At 36.5% G+C, this 22,684-nt stretch overlaps 2 protein-coding genes across 9 annotated transcripts in view; both read right to left on the bottom strand.

Annotated features, from left to right (window-relative positions):
* Nucleotides 1-526: 526 nt before the first annotated feature.
* On the bottom strand, nucleotides 527-16,644 carry LOC110838207 (X-linked retinitis pigmentosa GTPase regulator). 3 transcript variants are annotated; one of them, XM_087346955.1, is made up of 16 exons: nucleotides 16,570-16,644; nucleotides 16,325-16,395; nucleotides 15,920-16,045; nucleotides 13,759-13,851; nucleotides 13,243-13,305; nucleotides 12,671-12,823; nucleotides 11,074-11,226; nucleotides 9,964-10,116; nucleotides 9,389-9,547; nucleotides 8,415-8,536; nucleotides 5,511-5,612; nucleotides 4,892-5,149; nucleotides 4,298-4,460; nucleotides 2,643-2,756; nucleotides 1,718-1,796; nucleotides 958-1,626 (listed from the first exon to the last, which is right to left on the bottom strand). In XM_087346955.1, exons 2-16 carry the CDS (start codon nucleotides 16,377-16,379, stop codon nucleotides 1,503-1,505), a joined length of 1,917 nt encoding a protein of 638 aa, XP_087203081.1. In that variant the 5' UTR covers nucleotides 16,380-16,395; nucleotides 16,570-16,644; the 3' UTR covers nucleotides 958-1,502. The 3 variants fall into 3 exon arrangements, 2 of the variants coding, with proteins under 2 accessions (XP_087203082.1, XP_087203081.1); XM_087346956.1 differs by lacking the exon at nucleotides 958-1,626 and adding an exon at nucleotides 527-913 and having other exon boundaries at nucleotides 1,684-1,796; nucleotides 16,325-16,612; XR_015534657.1 differs by lacking the exon at nucleotides 958-1,626 and having other exon boundaries at nucleotides 1,761-1,796; nucleotides 2,643-3,264; nucleotides 16,325-16,612.
* Nucleotides 16,645-17,845: 1,201 nt separating this feature from the next.
* Nucleotides 17,846-22,684, bottom strand: part of barc (RRM1_TatSF1_like and RRM2_TatSF1_like domain-containing protein barc) — a 66,589-nt gene continuing 61,750 nt past the window's right edge. For all 6 annotated transcript variants that reach the window (XM_022081198.2, XM_022081199.2, XM_022081200.2 and 3 more), the window contains 4 exons: nucleotides 20,852-21,021; nucleotides 19,976-20,162; nucleotides 19,630-19,766; nucleotides 17,846-18,573 (listed from right to left, as the gene is read on the bottom strand). In XM_022081198.2, coding sequence (XP_021936890.1) covers nucleotides 18,402-18,573; nucleotides 19,630-19,766; nucleotides 19,976-20,162; nucleotides 20,852-21,021 — 666 coding nt within the window. In that variant the 3' untranslated portion in view covers nucleotides 17,846-18,401. The remainder of the gene's footprint in view (nucleotides 18,574-19,629; nucleotides 19,767-19,975; nucleotides 20,163-20,851; nucleotides 21,022-22,684) is intronic.

Raw genomic sequence — 22,684 nt, forward strand, 5'->3', positions numbered from 1 at the left:
TATCCTCGTCACATTTCATGTTGGCACTCAAGACATCACGCAAATTCAGCAGCGAGAAAACCTGTTACAAAATCATTTCATATATAGTCAACACCATCTACAAACGATACCTAACCTCAAATTTCGATATTATACGAACCCTATACTCACTAGAGAATCATGAATGTCTCTAGCACACAGCAGACACTGCAATTATGCCAATCCCTCACCACACGTAGGTCTTCCTACATATCAACTCTCACACTTAGACGCACCATTTAAAGTACCAAATAAAATTGGACAGACTCATCTCTCCCAAAAGGCAAGCACATCAAATACATCGCAATAATCATGTACTTGCACAACGCATGCCAAGTTCAGTCAGATAAGAATCTCTTGAGGACAGGAGGCTCCTTCATTGTCTCAGCAAGTTTCCAGTTCTCACATAAAGTGAGTTCACTACAAAGTTATGAGAATAAATTATAAAAGTGACTTACTTTTCTACTTTAAAACTCTCATCATACTCACGAAAAAATAATCTTTCACATAAAGCATCAACAGACTTCTCCATTCAGTTTTTATCTTTTCATGTACACATTCTATTTTGCAGATTCTGATATTTACAAGAACACAGTTTATTTTTCTGTTAATCATATAAGTTATTCCATAAATTGTTAATTTTTTAAATATTTATCATCATTTTTAGGAATGAAAGGGCTCTTCAAAACCAGCGTGACTCATTAAACCGATGACTTCCTAACATGTGCCTTCACACTAAAACAAAATCTAAACATTACTACTGTATAATGCTGCAGCCACATGTACTACACTACACATAGATGCAAATGCATTTTCATTATTCTCTTTGTATATATCAAAGAAAGACTTCCTCCTAGATGATTCACCATGTCTACAGGATCATACATGTTTTTGACTGAAAAGAAAAGATTTTACATAAAAATAATCTGCAATAACAAATACTATAAAACACAAAATAAATAATTTATAAACACAGCCAGTACAACTTGTAACATAAAAAATAAAATAAAATAATTCTTCTAAAAGTACAATACACATTACAGACATGTCAGAAGACTTAAAAAATGTGTCATCAGTGTGAACAGTTCCACAGCTTCAGCAACATTATTTACAAAGAAAGTTAATTTAGAGTTTAGAAATTACAATTCAAAATCAGAAACTTAGCTAATAACTTTTACTTAATTAAAACAGAACTGCATTAAAACTGTTTGTAAAATTTAGTGTGCATGATTTCAAAGTTTAAAGCTCAATCAAAGAAAATTGTTTGATCTGAAAGGTGTCAGTGGTGGTGGTTGGTAATGGAGGTGAGTAATGGAATTGTTAATGGTCTCCATAATGGGACAGTTGAAAAACATTTCATCACAAACTCATAAAATGTTCTTACATTTAAAATCTGAATGCTTACCACAACTGCCTTCTGTTATGATCAGACTAAAATACATAAAAATATTGACTAACAGGTGAAAAATTAAATAACGCCTCACTCAGCACCCTTGCAGAACTATTCTGTTCATAATGCACAGTGGGCTCCTCCACATGGCAGAACTGTCCCATCCATAACAATGACAGGAGTGGAGTGCTGTGATGCTCTTAGTAAATGCTTCATTCCTAGGAGCAGAATATTGAGTAGGAGCAATATTATTTTAATGTACACTTTATACCAACCCTTTTTTCATTTCCTAACTTGCTGTTTTCTGACCTCCAACTGTCTCCTCTCCCTTGCTGAGCATCACGATGTCCTTGTTCATCTCTCCAAACTCTGCCCTCACTAGTTGCTCCTATTTGAAGAAACTTTCTAATTACTTGTATGTAAATAGGATTTTGGCTTGAAGTCACTGTAATTCCAAGTTTTGAATCACGCTGTCTGTGACAGAACAATAAAAGTATAAAGTTGTCCCTGGTACTTTACTCAGCATGTATCATGCAGATGCACAAGTGAGTGCAGTTACAGCTCCACACATTCTTAAACGTGGCACTAGATGGAGAACAGTGGTCAGCTTGAGGGACTGGCCACTTTACCCTGAGGAAAGTAAATCCCGCTACCCATTTTATAGAAAGGTGCATGGCCCCACAGTTGGTCTGGATGTTCTGTGCAGAAAATTCAGTCCTACTGGGAATTGAACACGTTATCTAGACCGTAATCTGGTCATCATTTACGCATTGCCATGCAGAATCATAGGTAGATACCAATATTTCAGAGAAACACAATGCCTATGATTCTCCGAAACGTTACATACCTACAGTCTATATGGTGCCACCACCCAGAAGAAAAATGTTATCATCCTCACTGCCATGAAAAACAAAAGTCTCACTACACTGACAACGATTCTTTCAGAGTATCTTTCACTTAAGATTCCCAGAAACCCACAATTTACATAATAATTTACTTCTTTATGCTTTTCAAGTACCAACATTTGAATAACACAATTGTTTAAATATTCTCAGTTTAGCAAATTACTTTTCAGAGTGTAGTAAAACTGCAAAAGCTGTTCTACAGTATCAGATATGAGAAATTTTTGGATTCAAAAGCTCTTCATAAGCATATGTAAACGGATCACAGCTCATAAATTTTTGTAACCAGAAATTATATCCACCATAATAACATTTATTTCTAATATACTTACTCTGACGTTTCTCTGTAACAGAAAGTCGCTCTCCACAGCTTTCAAATCCAGCAGACTGTGCTGAAGATGGTTTCTTGCGACGAAAAGCACTGAAGAATCGAGCTACTCTACCCTCTGTTCACAAATATAACACAAGCTGTTTTATAGAATGGCATAAAACAAACAATTCTTCATCTCAAAAAGTGAAGTATAATTACAACTCAATGTTCAGTAGCAGACTACTGTAGGCTGAGGACCTCTCCAGTCTCAAAAACATATTTCTCTTTCTAGTTTTACTGGAGTCCCGAAATGCCACATCTTTCATTTGTAATTTTTGGTCTGCTTTTACCATGTTTTTGTCTACTCAATAATAGTGGACTGCCTAAATATAATATTATGAGAACTGTTAACTCACACTCTGGAATTTGTATCTGGTAGCTTTCAGAGAGTTATGCGATAGAAGCCATACCTCAAATGAGACAGAATTAAAGCCTCAGATGCAGTTCTATTAAAAAATGGCATCCTTTAGCAGCTACATACTTCTGCTACCACTCATGGAGAAATTTAAAAATTTCTGGATGCTACCATGTACCAATGGCCTGCAACACCACCTTCAGAGTCACTTGAAACTGTAGTGCATCGCCTGCCAGAAAAAGTTCACTGGGTGAGAAGCATGAGATAATCACACTTTGTACCTTGCTGTTCACAGTGTATCTCAGCATTATCACCTCAGAGTCCCCAGCCTTTTACCACAACATTGCATAATCCTTCAGGTGATCTGCCCCTTATAAATGGGCAAGCAGTGCCTTGCACCTCTCTTCCTTAAATGAATAAATCCATCATCCACAATACCCTGCCAGGTAGGATTTTAGGTTCTCATGGCAGTGATCTTATGGGTTGTAGCTCCATGTAGTCTGGTAGAAGTTTACCAGTCTTTCATAGGTCCTTGCTACCTTAATCACCGGGGTGATCATAACCACTCAATTCCCTGATGATGGAGGTAGCAAGGACCTATGAAAGCCTGGTAAGCTTCTACCAGACTACATGGAGCTACAACCCACAAAACAGCCATCTTAATGCCCCGCCAGTTGAAAAAAACATTTATCACCTTCCCTTTCAAGTGATTCTGCCAGAATGTACAAATTAAAACAGTCAAGTGAATATGACAATTAATACTTTTCAGTGATAATTAGATTGAAAAATATGACTAGACACAGAAGGCACAATACTTAGCACATCTCCTTGCCCACAATACCTGAAATCAGTGAGCCAAAGAGATCAACACGTAATGATTTTCAACACCAATAATGTTGCACACTATGACAGATTAATTTCTGTACAGGTTTTGGTGTACTGCATGGGTAATGCTGTCACCTTTGTATAGAAATACACGAAGGTGAAGAAGCAATTCAAAACATAGGAACCCAGTCACAGTATTCACACCACCTCAGTCTGATGGAGCACAAACAGTGTGCAGCTATAGTGCTGTTGAGAATAATTCCACAGATCATATTTGAAATAGCAACCTACATGCTGAAGAATTCGATTACATCCAGAAAACTTTACAGTAGTCATATATATTGTAACTGCATTAAAAATGTTAAAATGATATGTGTTTATGGTCAGGTAGACCTTTCTATTTTACTATCAAAGACCCATAAATAAAGATACTTGACCTTTATTCTCCTCTGATTCCATTTTTACATCACTGTTGTCCTCTTGATTACCACCACCATCATCACAGTTACTTCTGTCACCTTCACTTTTATCATCAGTACTTTTTATTTCATCATTGACATCTGAATTTTCAGTAACACCCATTGACTTTGAAATAACTTCCTAAAAGAAATAATTAAGACCAAATTAAATAAGAACTGTAAATTCAATATACTGTGTACATCTGCACTTGTACATACTTACTAAACCCACTGTTATGGAGGAAAGCGCAGACAGAGCTTTGCAACACAGTGAAACGTCAACAGACACAGCTGCATGAACGACATTACTCTTTTAAGAAATGCATGTCCTTGTACACTTTAACCTTTAAAGGCCAAAAGGTACATCATGTCCCATAACACAAATTTGTAAGAGGCCAAATGAGACAATGATGTCCTTTTAATTGTTAAAAGATTCACGTACTTAGATAAATAGATCACTCATGTAACCCAAAACCATACATGAGAATGATGACAGCTACCACAAAATGTACCACAATCAGATTATTATGGCAGGAATAATTTAAATTTGAATTAAGTTTTCAAATAACATACCTTTTTACCATTTTTAGGTTTGGCAGACTTTGCTGACATTTCATCATCAATATCATCATCCACACCACTGCTCTCCTTGCTTCCTGACAAAGCAGACTTCACTTCAAGATCTCTTTCTATCACCATCTCATCCACACGACTACTTAGATCTTCTTGGAAGGAGCGAATTGATTCTGTATTGTTATTGGGACTTTGAACTTGAATATGTTGCAAAGGTGGTAATGTATTCCAATTATTGATGGGCCAGACTGAATTCTCCTAAAATTATTAGAAGCTACATTTGCAACTGGTGGTGACTACAAAACAAAATGTGCCAAGGCTCAAAGAGGACTGCCCACTGAACTGGAACATGAGGAATGCTACTTGCATTCAGATACTAACAATTGTAATAATGTCTCTTGAATTTCCAATTCAAACTGAATGGACACTGCTAGTCTCACAAAAACGTTACATTCATAGCGATTCATGTGACTGAGGAAATAAGAAGAAATGTTATTAGTGAAACACAAATAAATAAATAAGCCCCTTTTTCAATAATCACATGTTCTAAATATGGCTCACTGCCTAGCTCTGGTTCAAGTCAAACAAAAATACTCTGAGAAAGAAAACAATGAATTACCTCACTTTCAGAATCAAGTGAATGACTGATCAGGTCTAATCCATTTTCATCATCTTGCCTTGCACTGGCTAAGACCATTGTGTGGCATCCACCACAAGCAACCTACACACAATAAAACAACATTTCACACTCAGCAATTAGTTTTACAATATAAACCTTTACAAACCTTAAAAATGTAAGAAATATATATATATAATTTATTTATTAAATAAACTTGAAACACTTCTTTATTTACCAAAGCTTTAAACAAATCTTTTGTGGTATCAAAACTGTAAAACCATGGGTACAGGTACCTGTATCAATAATTGCCATAACCATTACTAATCCAACTTCCATGAATTCAAATTTCCTGTTCAATTCAAAAGAACACAATAACTTGGTGACATCTCATAGTGCATTGGTTCTCAATATGAGGACCTCCAATGTATTTTGTATGGCCTGCATACATTTTTCTAAGACCTGTGTCAAAGTGTGTAATGGAAAACACATCCCTGAGATCAGAGATCATCATGTAATCAGTATTTGGCATTATCCATTGCTGTGACCAGTTGTTCAGCAACATGAGATGGGATGGCCTATTGGTCTATCATGGGCCAGCAGTTTTCCTCTACTAGAACACTGCCCCCTACCAGGTCATCAATGCCTGAGATTACACCAGAATCTCCTGTGGATTTCGGTCTTCACTTTGGTGAGGACATGAATCAGTGCTACACTGCTATCAAGATTCACTGATTTTTATTCTTTCCTGCCTCATTTTTGAATGCATGTAAATTATTTATAATGAAGTACAGTGGCCTGAGCCACATCGGTCCTTGGGCCTATCACGTACTCGCCCCAAAACAAGGCCTAAAAGCTGGGAGTGCTGTATGTGTGTCATCACCAAGCCTGATAAATGTGGGCGCAATTCAAAACAATGTATGTTTATAAGTTGTCAAGGCCATTGTCTGGGGCAAGTACACAGTATGGTCATGAACCAACATGTCTGAGGCCACTATACTTTAATGTGAATAATATACATGAATCGACAAATGAAAGGACGAGGCCAAGTTCTACAATCTGGAGCACAGCCCTAAGCAGGAAACGCAATGACTAATGGATCAGTGAAGGGCCAAATTCCAAACTGCAATTCAGGCACTATAAGATGAACTTCTCTACACACAAACTCCTAAGCACTCACTTGCCAGACCTTCTTCAACAATTTAATTCTCAATATAGGCAAACATAAGAAATTACTCCATGGGATGAACTACTAGAAGGCCTGCTTCAAAGTCCACCTCTCCCTCTAGACACTGTGCCCAAAATCTTCAAGCTCCCACATGAAGTCAAGAGAATCACCTCACTGATCACCATCAACAAATCACAATTCCATCCCTTAACAACTAAATCACTCTCAACCCATCACCATCCCATCCCAACCCACTTCTGCCAAATCCCACCAAACCACCATAAAATCCATCACCATCCAATAATGATTCCATCACTGTCACATCCATTCCCATCACCACATCACCATTCCATCAGGAAACCATAAAAATCCTATCCCAACACATTATCATACCACCAAGAACACTCCATCACCAATACCATACCATCCCATAAACAAACCACCATCACCAACACATTCTATTGCAATTCCATACCATCACAATCAATCTCAATCACCATTCCAACACACTCACATCACCACTTCACCACCCTATCATCATAATAAGGGGCTAGTACGAAGGCAACACAATTGGCTGACATGGAGCTGCCTGGGTTGTTGGGTTCTTGGACCTTGGTGTATCACATCACCGTCAGAGCCCTTCAGAATAGACAGAGCTGTCTGTTAAGGCATTCAATGAGGTGATACAGAGGCACCTACGTAACCATTGCATCTGGCTGGTATGGAGGCCCCTGTTATCACCTTTAAAGTGTGTGGTCATGGTGGCATCTATGTTACCATCATAATGGGCTGGCACTGAAGCATGAATATGGCCATTGTAATGTCGCTGTATACAGAACTCTACATAGTCATTATAGTGGGTTGGTAAGAATGCATCTATATCAAATTTATAAGGGGTTCATATGCAGGTGTACATATCACAATGATATGGGGTTGTTATAAAACCATCTGTACAGCCATTATAACCAATTGGTTTAGAGGTGTTTATACAGTCATTAAACTGGGCTGGTACGGAGGCATCTGTATTAGCCAACGTATTATTGCTGAGGCAGTGGGATGGTGACGCAGATGGAAGGATAACACTGAATGGTAATGAAATGAGGTAGTGATGTGATGGGATGGAATGGAATTTTGTTGATGATGGGATGGTGATGGTAGGATTTGAGGTTTTCAAGGTGATGAGTACAAAGATGGCTGTACTCTGGGTTGTCTGGTAGAAATTTATCAATGTTTCAGAGGTCCTTGCCCTCGTGATGGAGGTAGCAAGGACCTCTGAACCACTGGCAAACTTCTACCAGACCACACAGCACTACAACCCTGAAGACAGCCATCTTCAAGCTAGTAATGGTTGGGATGGTTATGGGATTGTGATGAAGTGGGATGCTTTTTAGTGATGAAAACTTGGGAGTGGTACATGCAAATTGCAACAGAAATAAACTGGATAGTGAACGATTATTCAAGCAAAAGCAGCATTACATATCTCACCACTCAAGAATCTGCATCAGTTTAATGACAGATCATCAAAAACCTTTAGACAGACACATGAACCCATTTATCATTGTCAAAAACTGTCATAAAGATTTGATAAATTTTACTCATTTATAACCTTGTAGCCCGCAAGTCTATGAGCAAGTGTGAACATGGTCCTTGGTCTGAAAAATGTTGTGAACCCATCTTATTGTGCAGAAACAATCTTCAAGTTTATTAACAAAAATGTATGTGCATCCACACATTCTTACTTTCTGAACTGTGTATCCCTTGAACTTAGTAACTTTAAATGGAATCAACTGATTGTTGTTGTCTTGCTCACTACAAAGTTTCCCATGTCGACCTTCCCCGCATGTATACAGGCTGCCTGCATCTAAAAGATTAAAACACGGAGTGAAAATTTATGAACTTGCACACATTACAGCAGACTCTCAATTGTATGAGTAAACAGATGATAAGAGAGGAAGGAAGAACAACTAAAAACAATAACAAAAAAAATTATATTTTCTACTGACAAACATACCGATTTACAAAGTACTCACACTAGTGACATGCATGCACACAACCAACCCACAATTTCAATTATATGTATAAGCCTACTAAAAACCACAAAGGTTTAAAACAGATTTTTACTGTGTACATAACTGAACAAGAAAACATTTTAATATAAAAAAAGTGACTGCTCACACCACAGAATTTTATATGTACATTTACCTTGCAACAGTTTAACATCACATTTTAAACTTTCGAAGCAAAAAGAAAAATGATTAATTTTTATGTAAACAACATAAGTGACAATGTATAAATGGCCAAAACATTCATGGCAATAAATAATATTTAAACTGTACATAATAAAGTTGTAACTGATGGTTTAGCATTGAGCTGATTTACCTGATAAAAAGGTATGAACCGCACAACCAATTGTAAGTTACATTAAAATACAGTATTTCTCTTCATGTTAAGTGAACATTGTGTGTCATGTTCTTATAGAGACTTCTGACAATTTCAATGTATCCTGTAGCAATTTGGTCCAATCCCTTTAATTCCAAAGCTTAGTATTAACACCAAAAAGAAGGAACGCAGAGACAATAGATACTGGTGGATGAGCGAGACAAAACTCTTAACATGACAATGTCATAGGAAGAAGCACAATGTTCATAAAATCAATTTAATTAATGTATGAATGGTCTGGAAAGCAGCTCAGTGCAAAGAAGCAATGTCCCACCTGTTATAAATGCTGTATGGCTCTCACCACATGCCACATCTCTGATCACACAACCTTCTAAACTTGTGACCCTTGTTGGCAGTACACTTTGAGGAACATCTACTCCGAGACCCAGCTGACCATTAAAGTTATTGCCAAATGCAAACACCTCACCACCAGCTGAAAATTGATAATACACTTAGCTTCATGAATCATGACTCTTATCGCATATAACATTTTACACCAATCTGTAACTACAAAACACCTTGTATTCAATTAAACCAATCCAGAGGCAATAAATTTCAAACCCTATCACGTAGCTCAATCATTATTTTGTTAGTAAATGAACTATCAAACCTGTTTATATTTTGGCACCCCATGATCACTACATTATTTCTTGAACATTTTCATCCATCACCTACAAAAACCACTTGTACTCACAGATTTTCCTACAGTGCACCATTTAGATGTGCACACCTCCACAGTCACTTGTTACAAAGAGAGAATGTTATCTCAACTACATTTCTCTAGAAAGAATCAACAAACTCTTGAAGCCGAAGTGAGCAGTATCAACAGTTAAATGTAACATGCCTCACCTGCCAATGCAACTGTGTGATTTCCACCACAGAAAACAGATTTTATTGGAATTCCAAGCGTCACTTTCTGAGGAGAAGTAATGTTGGTAAGGCTGTCAGGCAGTCCTAACTTTCCTGATTCACTTTCTCCACATGTGTATAAAGTGCTGCTTGCTGAAAACATCAAAACATCTCCTAGTATGGAAATAACTGACAAAAAATTAAATAATTATGTTCATATTTTCAGCTTCCATTAGATCAATTATGCTACTAATAGACAAGTACACCATTCAGTAATGTAAAAGTTTATGTAAGGTGAGAATATTCACTTCTAAAAAGTAAGGAATCAGAATTATTTAAAAAAGTTCCTGCTTTCAATTTTTTTGGAAGCTGGTGGAAGAAGTCTGTTACATTCTTGATACTAGCTATCAAACAAATTTACACGCTCAGTTCATCAAGAAACTACCTCCGATTGATCCTAAAGGTTCACTAGTACATTCACAACAGCTCATTGCTGGATCCTATCCTGAACAAGTTAAATCCACAACCTCACACCCTATTTCTTTAAGATCACTTTTAACATTAGTCCATTTGCAAACAGGGACATCAAGCTCTTGAGAGCTACGACAGACTGTCACGTGAATCCCCGATGTTCAGGGCAGAGACGGTGTCTGGAACACTGGAAACTAATCCATGCTCACATGACTAATCACCCAACAAGACTTCATTACAAGTTACTATAAACTGTAATTCACAATTTCCCATAAACTACTATTACTATTACCATATATGGAATGAGATATTACATAAGCTAAACTCTCTACGACTTTACCTGTTGGAAACTTTCCATAACAAGACTTGAATTCAAACATCTTTGAATGCATTTCAATACTTCATTATGTGCCATATGCAATATCAGCACAAAGAAATAGAAGTATCAAATTGGCATAACAAAACACAGATACAAACGAGGATTCATACACGTTTAACACATAAAATATATTGCTTTTGCATGTCTAGAAAACTGTACTTTAAATTTAGTAATTTTTTGAAAAAGTTTGTATATATGTATTTCTTTGACTCATTTATACAAAATTCTTTAATTTCTATTACTCAAACATTCCAACACACCTGTAACAAACGCTGTGTGATAATATCCAAAACTGATGTGAACAATCTGCTGGTCAAAAGGCATTAAAACAGGATTCAAAACACTATCATTTGTTTCTGGGAGCCCAAGCTGACCATCTGAATTGCTACCCCAAACATAAACATGTCCACATGCTGTAAAAAACAATGTCAAGTGAATTATATGAAAAACTGGCATCAGCAGTTACATGTGCGCAAAGCCCGATACTTTTGATGTACGGCTCCATCTATAAAACGCCTACAGACAGAAATTTTTAATGTGTAGCGTACGATTCATAATGTCACAATCACTGACAGCATTAAATTTATAACAAAAGAAAAGGCGGTGATGTGGATATCAAAACAGCTTGAGAAACCAGTAGAGAAAATATCAAAATTTCAGCCAAGGAGAGTCTAGGTTATTACAAACTGAAGCAGCATAGATATTTAAAACTATCACATCAAACAAAACAAGCCAAACTGCAATGATTACAATGCAGGTGACAACAAATGGAAAACTTATGATCGCATGTACACACAAGCACGTCTTCATATCAAAATTTATAAATAAGTGTTAATATTATGAAACAGTACAAATCTGAATACACATTACAATCCTGGCAGAAGTACAATTATTGTGACAAAATACATAAATTTTCTTGATTGCAAATAAAAATGAAACCTTACTATCTTAACATTTTATTTACTTTTTTACCAACCACCAATGGTTGGACAGAAGTTACCTCTTTTGAAGACTTAACAGACATAATTTACCATGAATGACTGGACATGAACAGAGGCATCAAAGAAAGAATAAATTGCACGTACCTTGTGACATTTCTAACTTATTTCCACTAAAACTTGTTAAAATTTAGTCAACACAACAGAATTCATGAAGCCTGCTTTTTTACGACATAAACTTATAGTTTTGTTAATGTTATACTTACATATTACAGTTTATAACATAACATGAATACAACTGCAAATAAGGTACAGAATGTTGTCGTTGTTGCTGTTACTATGGTAGCAGCAGCAGGTTTTATTTTCTTTTTGAGAAGAACTTTCACTGTATAGATTTTATACTAAACTTGTCAGCTACATATAACTCAAAGTTTCATACTGTCTCAAGTTTGTAAGTGTTTATTTATATAAACAATATTTCAAACATGACTTGTACAAATTTTTATAATCTTTACACAAAATTTCAGATTCTTACCTCCAATACTGCAATGAGAAAGGTGATGAAAATTTTCACAAAGATAACATGTTACTGTTTCACATTCTGCAAAAGAAATTACCTTAACAAAAGGTGCATATTTTTGAAGGACATCAGTCATGTTGCTACCACTGATTGTAGGAATGTCCATAGAATTAAAAAGAAAAAAGGGGAGAAAAGAAACAAAAAGAAAAGAGAAAGAAGCCAAAATATGGAAAAAAGAAGGGAAGAAAGACAACATTGTAATCTCATAAGCCCACTACTTTCCTTAAAAAAAGGAAATTATTATAACAAGTATCATTACAATTAATAACCACTCATTTAAGACATAAAGAAACATGAAAACAACGTAATTTGAACAAACTGCAGCAAATGAAATCCTACCTGTGAGTGCAGCAGAAGAAATGCATCCTGCTGACAGCTGAATGATTTCATCACGTATACCCAAAACTCTTGTCGGTGCTGAACGATCAGCCACGTCACCAACACCCAACTGTCCATCACTGTTGTTCCCCCATGAAAATATTTTACCTGAATCTTAGTTATAAAAAAGAGGGTGAGGAAAAATATTTAAATGCATGAAAATACACACCACATAAAAATTTTGTTTGAACCGACATTTATAGAGAAATTAAGTTACAAGGTGAAGAGACAAAACTTTTACATGCAGACTGTACTCTTCTGGGTTCTGATGCCTCACAGTCTTACACAGAGTAATGTATCACCTCCGCCTTCAGATCTGTGTTCATCTGAAACGTGGCTAACTATAAAATTATGTAGCATCACATCAAATAAACTACAATCCACATTTTCACCACCATCAGATCCTCAAATCTCACAACTTTAGACATTTGTAAACCTTTAAAAAATCAAGTCAAACTATATTTCACCATTTATTCAGATACAAAGGCATAATTAATGCAGCACAACTGTGGGTGTGCTTGAAACATACTAACCTGTACTAAGCAATGTGTGTGCTCTTCCACATGCAACATGAGTAGCCTTTTCTGGCTTCAAACCTAAAAATTAATGCACACACAAATATTAGGCATCAAGTAATAATTAATGTATTGTAACAAATGTTATGGTCTTACATTTTCACGCATTAACACAAAATTTCATTTGGAATTGAGTTGTACTATACTTGATTCCAGAAGGGTTAACCTTTTTCATACTATAATAGGTGCTTAAATCCCCGAACTAAAGGCTGCCAGTTGGATTTAAGTACAAGGTTTAGCAGTTCAGGGATAAGCCAGTACAATGCATTGACAGCTGGCACAAGGTCAATAAAAGTTAAATATGGAATCACAGAGCATCCTCCAAATTACCCATAATTTAAACAGTTGTAAATAAAATGGTTCTGCAATAGAATCTGAGAAAGACTGGGTCAGTCTTTCATTACAGATGCTGTAATGCAGGTGTAATATTTTCAGTAAAACATTTCAATTCAGTGCAGGCAATGATGCACTTACTCTTCACACAGCTTGGCTTCACAGTAACATTCTTGTGACCGAGACCAAGTTGTCCATAATCGTTATTCCCAAATACAAACACTCTTCCTTTCTCTGGAATTCAAACAAAGTTCTACAAATATTCATCAGTCAGCTAAATAGTCACACAGAGCTAATGAAATCACATCATTAATAAAACTTCCAAGTCAAACAATAGTCAAATACTATATGAAATAAAAATAGCACCTTAGCATTCTTTGTTCACCTCTAATATTATTCTTAGTGTCTCTGGGGCATATCTATATTCATGTATATTGCCAGCCTGCTAATGGCCAGTTCAATCCAGTCAACATCCTCAGTTTCTTTAAAATCCATTTTAATATTATCATCTATATATATAACTGGCTCAGTATATGGTCCAGTAGCAGGCTGTCAATGTACAGGCCGTTCGGTGGGACATGAGCTATGGCCTTGAGATGTGCAGTGTATCTGCAACTCGAACAGTGGGTGGGGTGAACTCAGAGCTCAGTTACAAGGCAGACTCGACCCAGTTCACTTTGTGTGGTAAATTCCATTTCAATAACATTGACCCATTTATAATAGACCTGTCATATTCATTGCTGATGTTTCTACTCAGCACGAACAGAATGCAAAGCGTGGGCAGAGGTGTAAAGAAAATAGGGGGACTTAGAGTAATACACAGCAAAAGTAGAGAAATGGTGATAATTGTTTACAGTTGTATGAAGAAAGAAGCTGACAGCGGCAAAGTGATTAACGTTAATCAAATACAAAATTGTGCTTCTGAAGCTACTGGTGTGTCCATAAGTACTCTGAAACGCATTTTAAAAGAGTAAGAACATAATAAACGAGTGGGGAAAGAATTCAGCACACCTCACAAAAAACGGCCAAGAAGGAAAAATTAAAAATGATGTAGATGATTTTGACAAGTGTGTAATTCGAAGGACGATTAACGAATTTCACACTACACAAGGGAGCGTCCTACTTTAAAATCGTTGTTGGCAGTAATTAAAAAAAAGATTAACTTCAGTGGCGGGAAGTGGGCTGTTTGGAAAATAATTAAAGATTCAGGCTTCAGGAGGAGGAAATCGGAAAGTAATAGAAACGTTCTCATCAAAAAGGATGATATTCGTGCAGCTAGACTGTCTTATTTGAGAAATATAAGTCGTTACAGAAATGAGACGACAATGAAACCAACAGTTGTAGCAGTAGTGAGGAAGAGGAGAGGGAGGAAGAAGATGCAGAAGAAGATGCAGAAGAAGATGATGGGGAATTAAGTGGAATTGAAGCTTTGTAAGTTGTTCGTCAGCCGCTGTAAGTAATTCAATCTGTACTGATATTTTTGTGTTCAGTAGTACAGAGAAATCTGTTCCCCTACTCGCCCCACTATCGCTAGCAGACAGCGTCAGTACCCTCCCTCACGCGCATTTGAAAGCTCATGTCTCAGCGAACGACTAATACATAAATATAGAAAAACCCCATAGACCCTAATAAGCAGAGTGTAGGACAGGTCATAGAATAGCACATTGCAGTAACAGAACATTTTATTATAAGAACATAAAATAAATTTAAAAGGTGTCCCACTATATGTCATGTAGGTGCATGAGGGGGAAGGAGGTATAGCTCCTACTCATTCTTAACCTCCGCACTAAACAGGGTAAGTGGTCAGCATCACACCCCAGCTGTGCTTCACCCCTGGAAAAAGACCCCTGTACCCATTAGATAAAAGGCTGGGTGAACCCCGGAGCCGGTCTAGTCTCAAAGGCTAGAAGAAAAATCACCTGCCCGTCACAGATTGAACCCCGGCAGTACAGTCCGTAGTCAGTCACTATTCTGGCTGAGCTACCCCAACTCACTTATTATAAGAACACACACTAACAAACTAAATGACATAACAATAAAATTATTTTGGTTTGCATATCAATTTTACCTATTTGAAGATGGCTGCATTTTCACTACACTGAAAAATATGTTTTATCACAATACACAATTTACATATCTACAAAATAACATGCACTTATACATGTTTTACATGACAATAAACCATTTGGTTCCTCAAAACAAAAACTTTCTGCCTCTCAACAAGGGCCTTCCTCCATTTAGATAGTTATAACTTCATTCTATTTATACAACATACGAATAGATCAAAAGTTATTAAACTTACGACAGATAACAGCAGTATGTTCATCTCCACAAGCTACTTCCAAAATAGGATCATTTCTAATATAAAAATGACTTGGTATGTTATCAGCAAACCGGCTACGTCCAAATGTGAAAACAGCCCCTGTTTCTATAACAGGGAACAAAATCATTCAGCTGCCTATTATAGCATCAAAGGTCAACAGCAAGGTGTTTCTTCATTATTAAAATAACAAATGTTTTCACAAGCAACTTTAATATATTGTACCTTATATTATACACACAAACACAATCTTTTCTAAAGAAAATGTTTACAGAAGGACGGTAACATTTCACTTACATTACACGACAAAGCAGTTTTAATTTATGCAATACGTATCACTGAAACCAAACACCACCATGCGATTAACACAAAAAGAATTTGCAATACCTGGTAAAACGTCGTAGTTATTCTCCGCCATTTTGAAACAATCAATGGGTAACATGCCGACAAGAAACTCCCTAAAGAAACAAAATTTACATGTAAATTCTTAATTGCTCAAATTACATTACGTGAGTAAAAGTAACATCATTACCACCGTGGTTTGTTTACTCTTTTAACAGATATGTTAATATATCAAATAGATATACATTGGATCAGGCAAAATACAACAAAGAAACCAGTCGCTGCCTTACGAAGTTTTGCCGTAACCATTCTGCAACAGAATTCAAACATGTACAATGACATAATGAAAATAAAAAATGTCCGTGCATATACACAGTGAGTCAGAAGTGTTTACAAACTTCGTATTCCAGTATCAAAAATAAGAAAACATGTTCCTATGAACATGGGGTCGCAAATGTTTCATTTTCGAAATAATAGCCAAAAATAATTTTCGATGTATGCCTTTATTGCCAAGTATAAGGACAGGGATGTTTATAACAGATGCTCAAAGGTTTTCCCTCCATTTTTCACACACGAGCACGACGTACACAAGACTGACGGATTCGTTCGTACACGCCAGGGTTTCCTCGAATCATCTGGCATGCATTCTACACACATTCCCATAGGTCATCATCATTGTTTATGGGTGTTGCATAAACGACGGACTTCAAGTGACCCAACAGATAAAATTGAGTCAGGTCCAGTGACCTCGGTGGCCATGCTACTGGGCCACCACGCCCAATCCATCGTTGAGGGTACCATTCATTGAGATGATATCTGACGTGATGGGAGAAGTGTGCTGGGGCTGTCGTGCATAAACCACATGTCTTCTTGTATTCAGTGGCACATCTTCAAAGAGACGTGGCAAGTGTCCTCTTAGACGCGATGGCATGCTGTATAGGGTTTCACTCTACTAATTACCTTCATTCCCTGGAATCAATACTCCTCATGCCTTAATCTTAATGTATGAGGAGACAGAGTGTTTTTTCTCGGACAACAAAACGCCAAGGGTGAATTGCGGAACAGTATTGCCTAATCTCCTTTAGGTATTATCACATTTGTCTGGGAGGGAAGGGTGAAAGTTGGATTGGAATATGAACCACAAAAGGCAAGGTAAGGGCTCTGCTACCAACTCATCCTGCTTTGCAACAGTTTAAAATCGTACATAGGAGAATTGGTGTACATATCTCACTGTGAAATCAAGATGAATTTAAATTTAACAATTTATGAAATGCACACATGGCATAGCAATTCTGTAATGTCTGCCAGAGTTTGACCATTGACATTTCAGAAAGGCACAAGTAACACCAGAGCTGTCCGGGGTCAATGATCTTAGCATGAGTAAGATGTCTGACACCTGTCTAGCCGGTGATGAATTCACTACAGAGGAATCCAAGCTGCTGTTGCATGTTCCTTTGAGATCACTTGGTGACAAAACACTTACCATGTTTACTCAGAATTTGTGAACAACAAGTGATATCACACACATTTTACAGAATGCAGGTATCAGCACATCAAGAGCCTCCCTTTCTCATGACAGAGTGACATGATTTATTAAACTTTTGTTCAACACATAACAGGTATTGGTAAACAACTGGGAGTGTGGGCAGTTCTACTAGTCATTAAAAACACATATGAGTCATGTCCTTGAATGCACAAAAGTTCGTGCCATTCCGAAATGAAACCCAAGAAGTTTTCAGGAAGGTGCGACCAAGACTTCTACTGTAATTATTATGAACTGCTCGTAACAGTAGCTCACACACCAAGTAGTGTGCTGATGAATAAACAATTACTGTAATCACTTAGGAAGGTACTGTTAAAACAACATAAAATGTTGAACAAGAGCACTAATGTAAGATTTGAGGTTTTCAAGTTGGTGAGGCTGTTTTCTGGGTTTTTGCACCGTGTAGTCAGTCCAGTACCGATGTTGTAGAGGTCCTTGCTGCAGCGCAACAACCAGAAGACAGCCAACTTCAATAGCATTAATACCACGCTCCTCTTACCAGTTCACCATAAACTGTAACTAAGCATCCACAAACTAAATGACCTCTGGCAAATACTTTTTACCTTGAATCTTGTTTATCTATAAAGTATTGACATAATTCTTAACAACACCCTTCTGCTCTTCATTACTTGCACTGGTTACATTTTCTGTACGATAAGTTTTATTTTCTCCAGCTGCAACTTCTCCTGATACCAAAAATTTATCCCACTTCTGTAACCGCTGCTGGACTTCAACATCTGTTTCAGCAATCCTAAAATAAACAATAAGTGGACAATGACGCAGATACTGAAATAATTGAGACATATTATTTCAATGGTCCAACAGGCATCTGAATACTGCCCATAATAAATATTTTGGCTCATATGTATTACTAGAGTGAAGTTCTGTTATATCACTGCTGAATGTGTTAACTTTTAACTCCACATTCTTGGAACTACACACATTTAAATGTAATCCAAGTCTCATTTAGACTCATTTTATTTATTTATGTCAAGATCTCCCTATTACAATTTTCACAACTGCTGTGTAATTTTATTTTACTGTTCATGTTTTGTAATGGATCATACTTTCTCTTTAATTCCATCTCTACAACTTTCTGAATTTGTGGTTCATGTACTCATATTATCCTATTCTTTATTACATGCCAGTAACCATATTCTATTTCCACGCTCAATTTCTCCTTCCTACAGTCAAGAATGCTGAAGAACCATGTGTCACCTCTTCAGTCAATTGCCTCTATGTAATACCACACAGTCAAAACCCAATGTTCACTTCACGCTCCTTCTGGCCTTAAAATGTTACTTTAGTATTCACTTGTTACTGTCCACTTGAGGATACTATTTAGCAATTAATGCTTCTGAGTTTCTCTAAATGAGGGTGATAAGACTGATTGTAATAATTATCAAGGAATCTCCCTCTTATCATCTGCCTACAAAATTTTATCCAACATTTTTCTGGCAAGGCTGACTCCATATGCTAATGAAATTATTGGGGATCATCAGCGCGCGTTCCGTCGTAATACATCTACAACTGATCAAATTTCCCACATTGGATATATACTAGAGAAAAAGCGGGAGTACAATGAGAATCGATGGAGCAATCACAAGCAGTCTTTGTTCAGTATTTATATTTTCCAAGAGCTTTAAAACTTGAATTCTTGCTCTAAAAAGAGTGCAAAATTATTAAATGTAGTAATAATAATCATCATTATCATCATCAGGTCTTCCTCAAATTAAACTTATTGAAATTACTACACCAAAGGATGTCATGCCAGACATTTTATGAAAAAAGTTAACAGAATACTCACTTATATTTAGTTTTACCATCCCATGTTTCAGCTGTTATCTTCCTCTGTCCAAACCAACGTCCATTCAGAAGGGTAACACAAGCATCTGCCTCTTCAGGGTCCCTGAATGTTATCTGTGCAACTCCCTCAGGATGTCTCTGAAAAATGTGTAAAGAGATCTTCAATGCTATACCATGCAACAACCCAGAAGACCATCTTCTGTCTTGGCATTCCCATGAAAATCATAAATCCCACAACTTCCAAACTGTTTTCACAACCACATTCTCATTTATAGTATCTTAATATGTACATATTTACTGTTATTAAAATATCATGATTTCTTCCACAATACAGATGCTCTACTCACATCATAAATGGCCACTTTTCTAACAGTGCCGCATTTTGAACATTCTTCACGTAAATCTTGTTGGAATTCTAACAGCAAGGACACGTCTTTATCAAAGATAGCTGGATCAAATAAATTCTTTACAATGACAACCTTTTCATGTTTTGATCTTTCACCACGCAGCTTATCAGGGTGCCAGTCAAATAACCTAAAATGAACAAGACAGTAACATGAATTAAGTAGCACTTTTACATGTCCCCTGTTGCAATCTGTAACTTTTTAACTGAGACAATTTTCCACTCAGTTGGTGATCATATAGCAGAGTCACATCTACATTACAGTCAACGTTGAAATCCTACATGTTTTGACTTCATGTTTATTTGACAAAATATGAGAGAAAGAAACATGCATTTATGCAAAATAAGTGGTTTTCTTTAAGATGGCTGTATTCTGGGTTGCAGTGTCATGTAATCTGGTAAAAGTTACCATGACTCACTGCCCTGATGAGGGAGGCAGCAGGAACCTCTGAAACACTGGCAAACTTCTACCAGAAGACAGCCGCCTCCGGACTCACGGCCATGAAAACCTCAAATCCTACAAGTGTTTTAACTAATCGAACTGAGATTTATTGTAAGTTTAGTGCAAATGTCTTTCAACAAATTTTGTCCAAATCCATCAACTGAGTTTGGCAATGAAACTTGGGAAAAGCAGGATGAGTGTCACATGCACTATAAATCCTTTACATGCATCTGAGAAGTGAGGTATTTTAGAAAATCATTCTTACGTCATTATGTACTTTCACTTTTTGTGTAAACATAAATTATAAATAAATAAGTAAATATTTATATTTAAGAACTACCCAACAAATTAATAAATTACCACATACAATATACTCACTTTTCTTGCATTTTCTTTAATTTCTCTTTAACCTTTTTCTTCTGTTTCTTAGGTTTCAGATTTGGGTCATAATTACCCTTCATTTGGAATTTTGCTCTTTCCACATGCAGCTTATGGCCACGAACCTCACAGCCATCTAAAAGTTTCAAGGCTAGATCCACAGATTCTATCTGGAAAAGAAATGAAGAAATATGAATGAAATAGAATTTCCTTCTTTGTGACCCTTACGTAAATAATGGTCAGTCTAATCTTGAAAATCACTTCAGAGTTCAATGAATGAACCCAACTAGAGTTTTACATGGGTTTGTTAACACAGTAAAATTATTTCAGTCATCAGTACCACGGCACAGGGAAGAAGAGTGTTAACGTCTGACAAAGTTGCTTACCTTGACATATGACAGTCACTGAATTTTAAACACACGACACACATTTACTCAGTACACAATCATATAATTGCATGTAATATTGTGCACAAATTGGTGTCAATGACAACAACTCTGTATTTCCAACAATCAAAACAAACATGGTGGCATTCATGGCCAAAACCTTGAATACCGTGTGCCAACATAATCACTGAACCGTAAAGTGCCACAGTTGGAAACCAACAAGTTGAAGGAAGACAGACATTTACTAAGTAGGAACGGAGATAGTTGAAAAAGTAAAGATTAAATCTCTAATGACATGATATTTATACCGAATTTCATAAAAATCAATCATGTCCTCAGTTGAATCAAAGCACAAACCCAACCATCTCACTGACAGGCTTCTGAAGAAGGAAATATATTCCTTCTTCAGAATCCCAAACAGTACACTAACACAAAATCAATGTTATAAACTATGTCAATCACCAAAAAAATTATAAAGAATAAGCACTGCATTTAATGAATCAAAAGTGCCACAATTTGCACTTTTATTATTATTATTATTATTATTAAAAAAAAGACATGGCACATATGCCGTTTCTCCCTTACAGGCCAAAATGAAAGAATGGAATCTGATGATGATATGTTCTGGTGTTTTGTACTGTGCAGAAATGCAGGTAAATATAAGCACTTGGCATCAGATAAATGTTAAATGTACTTCTTACATCCATAATAACACTGCCTTGTACTGTTCTATCTATCAAAATAACTACACAGGTTTAATACAAACGCATGCTTTTTGACCAAAACTTGTAAGTTCATCGCAAACTCAAATGAACAGATGTTCATTCATAAGTAGCAAGATTTCTAGAGTACAGTTTATACAATCATTCAAGAATGCCAACTTGTATCTTTGGTACTCAATAAGAAGGGTTTTAGGAAATGCAATGTACGTCTGACTTATGCCCTTCTTGCTGAGCACCAAACACATTCAACCTATGACCCATATTCCAACAGCTTGTAATCTGAACTTGAAATGTTAACTAGGTCAAATGCCACTGCCCCACATGACAGAGCACTGAAGAAATCTTTGTGGACCACACACACACGCGCACGTACATTACTCATTACTGCCTTACTGTCTGTAATTTACATTTTTAATACAAACCAAGTATTGTATTTGTGCTGTTTAATGTTCTATATACATCCTTGGCTTAGGCCTATGAAGGATCTATGGGATATAAATGCATTCCATTCTATTCTGTTCTTACAAAGAATATCCACAACTGTAAATTTCCTAAAATCAAACGTTTTGAAATCAATCAGTCAAATTGTTCCACACACTTCTTGCCCAGATAAATATTCAGTAAATTACATTTGACACATGCACAGAAACAAATGTACGTCTTCATGTGAAGTGTCCACTTTTGTTGTCAGAATTTAACCAGAACTGATATACAGACAAATGGAT

The sequence above is a fragment of the Zootermopsis nevadensis genome, unplaced genomic scaffold, assembly GCF_977971745.1.
Source record: "Zootermopsis nevadensis isolate Lab colony 2312 unplaced genomic scaffold, Znev_1.0 Znev_ptg000011l, whole genome shotgun sequence".
In the NCBI taxonomy this organism is placed as follows: domain Eukaryota; kingdom Metazoa; phylum Arthropoda; class Insecta; order Blattodea; family Termopsidae; genus Zootermopsis; species Zootermopsis nevadensis.

Excerpts from the sequence above, each read along its gene's own strand:
- LOC110838207 (XM_087346955.1), bottom strand. The coding sequence starts at position 16,379 with ATGTTACCCATTGATTGTTTCAAAATGGCGGAGAATAACTACGACGTT. Across the intron at positions 5,150-5,510 it reads CACTTGATTCTGAAAGTGAG|GAGAATTCAGTCTGGCCCAT; the intron begins GTAATTCATTGT and ends TAATAATTTTAG. Across the intron at positions 1,627-1,717 it reads GGGAGAGGAGACAGTTGGAG|GAATGAAGCATTTACTAAGA; the intron begins GTCAGAAAACAG and ends TTCTGCTCCTAG.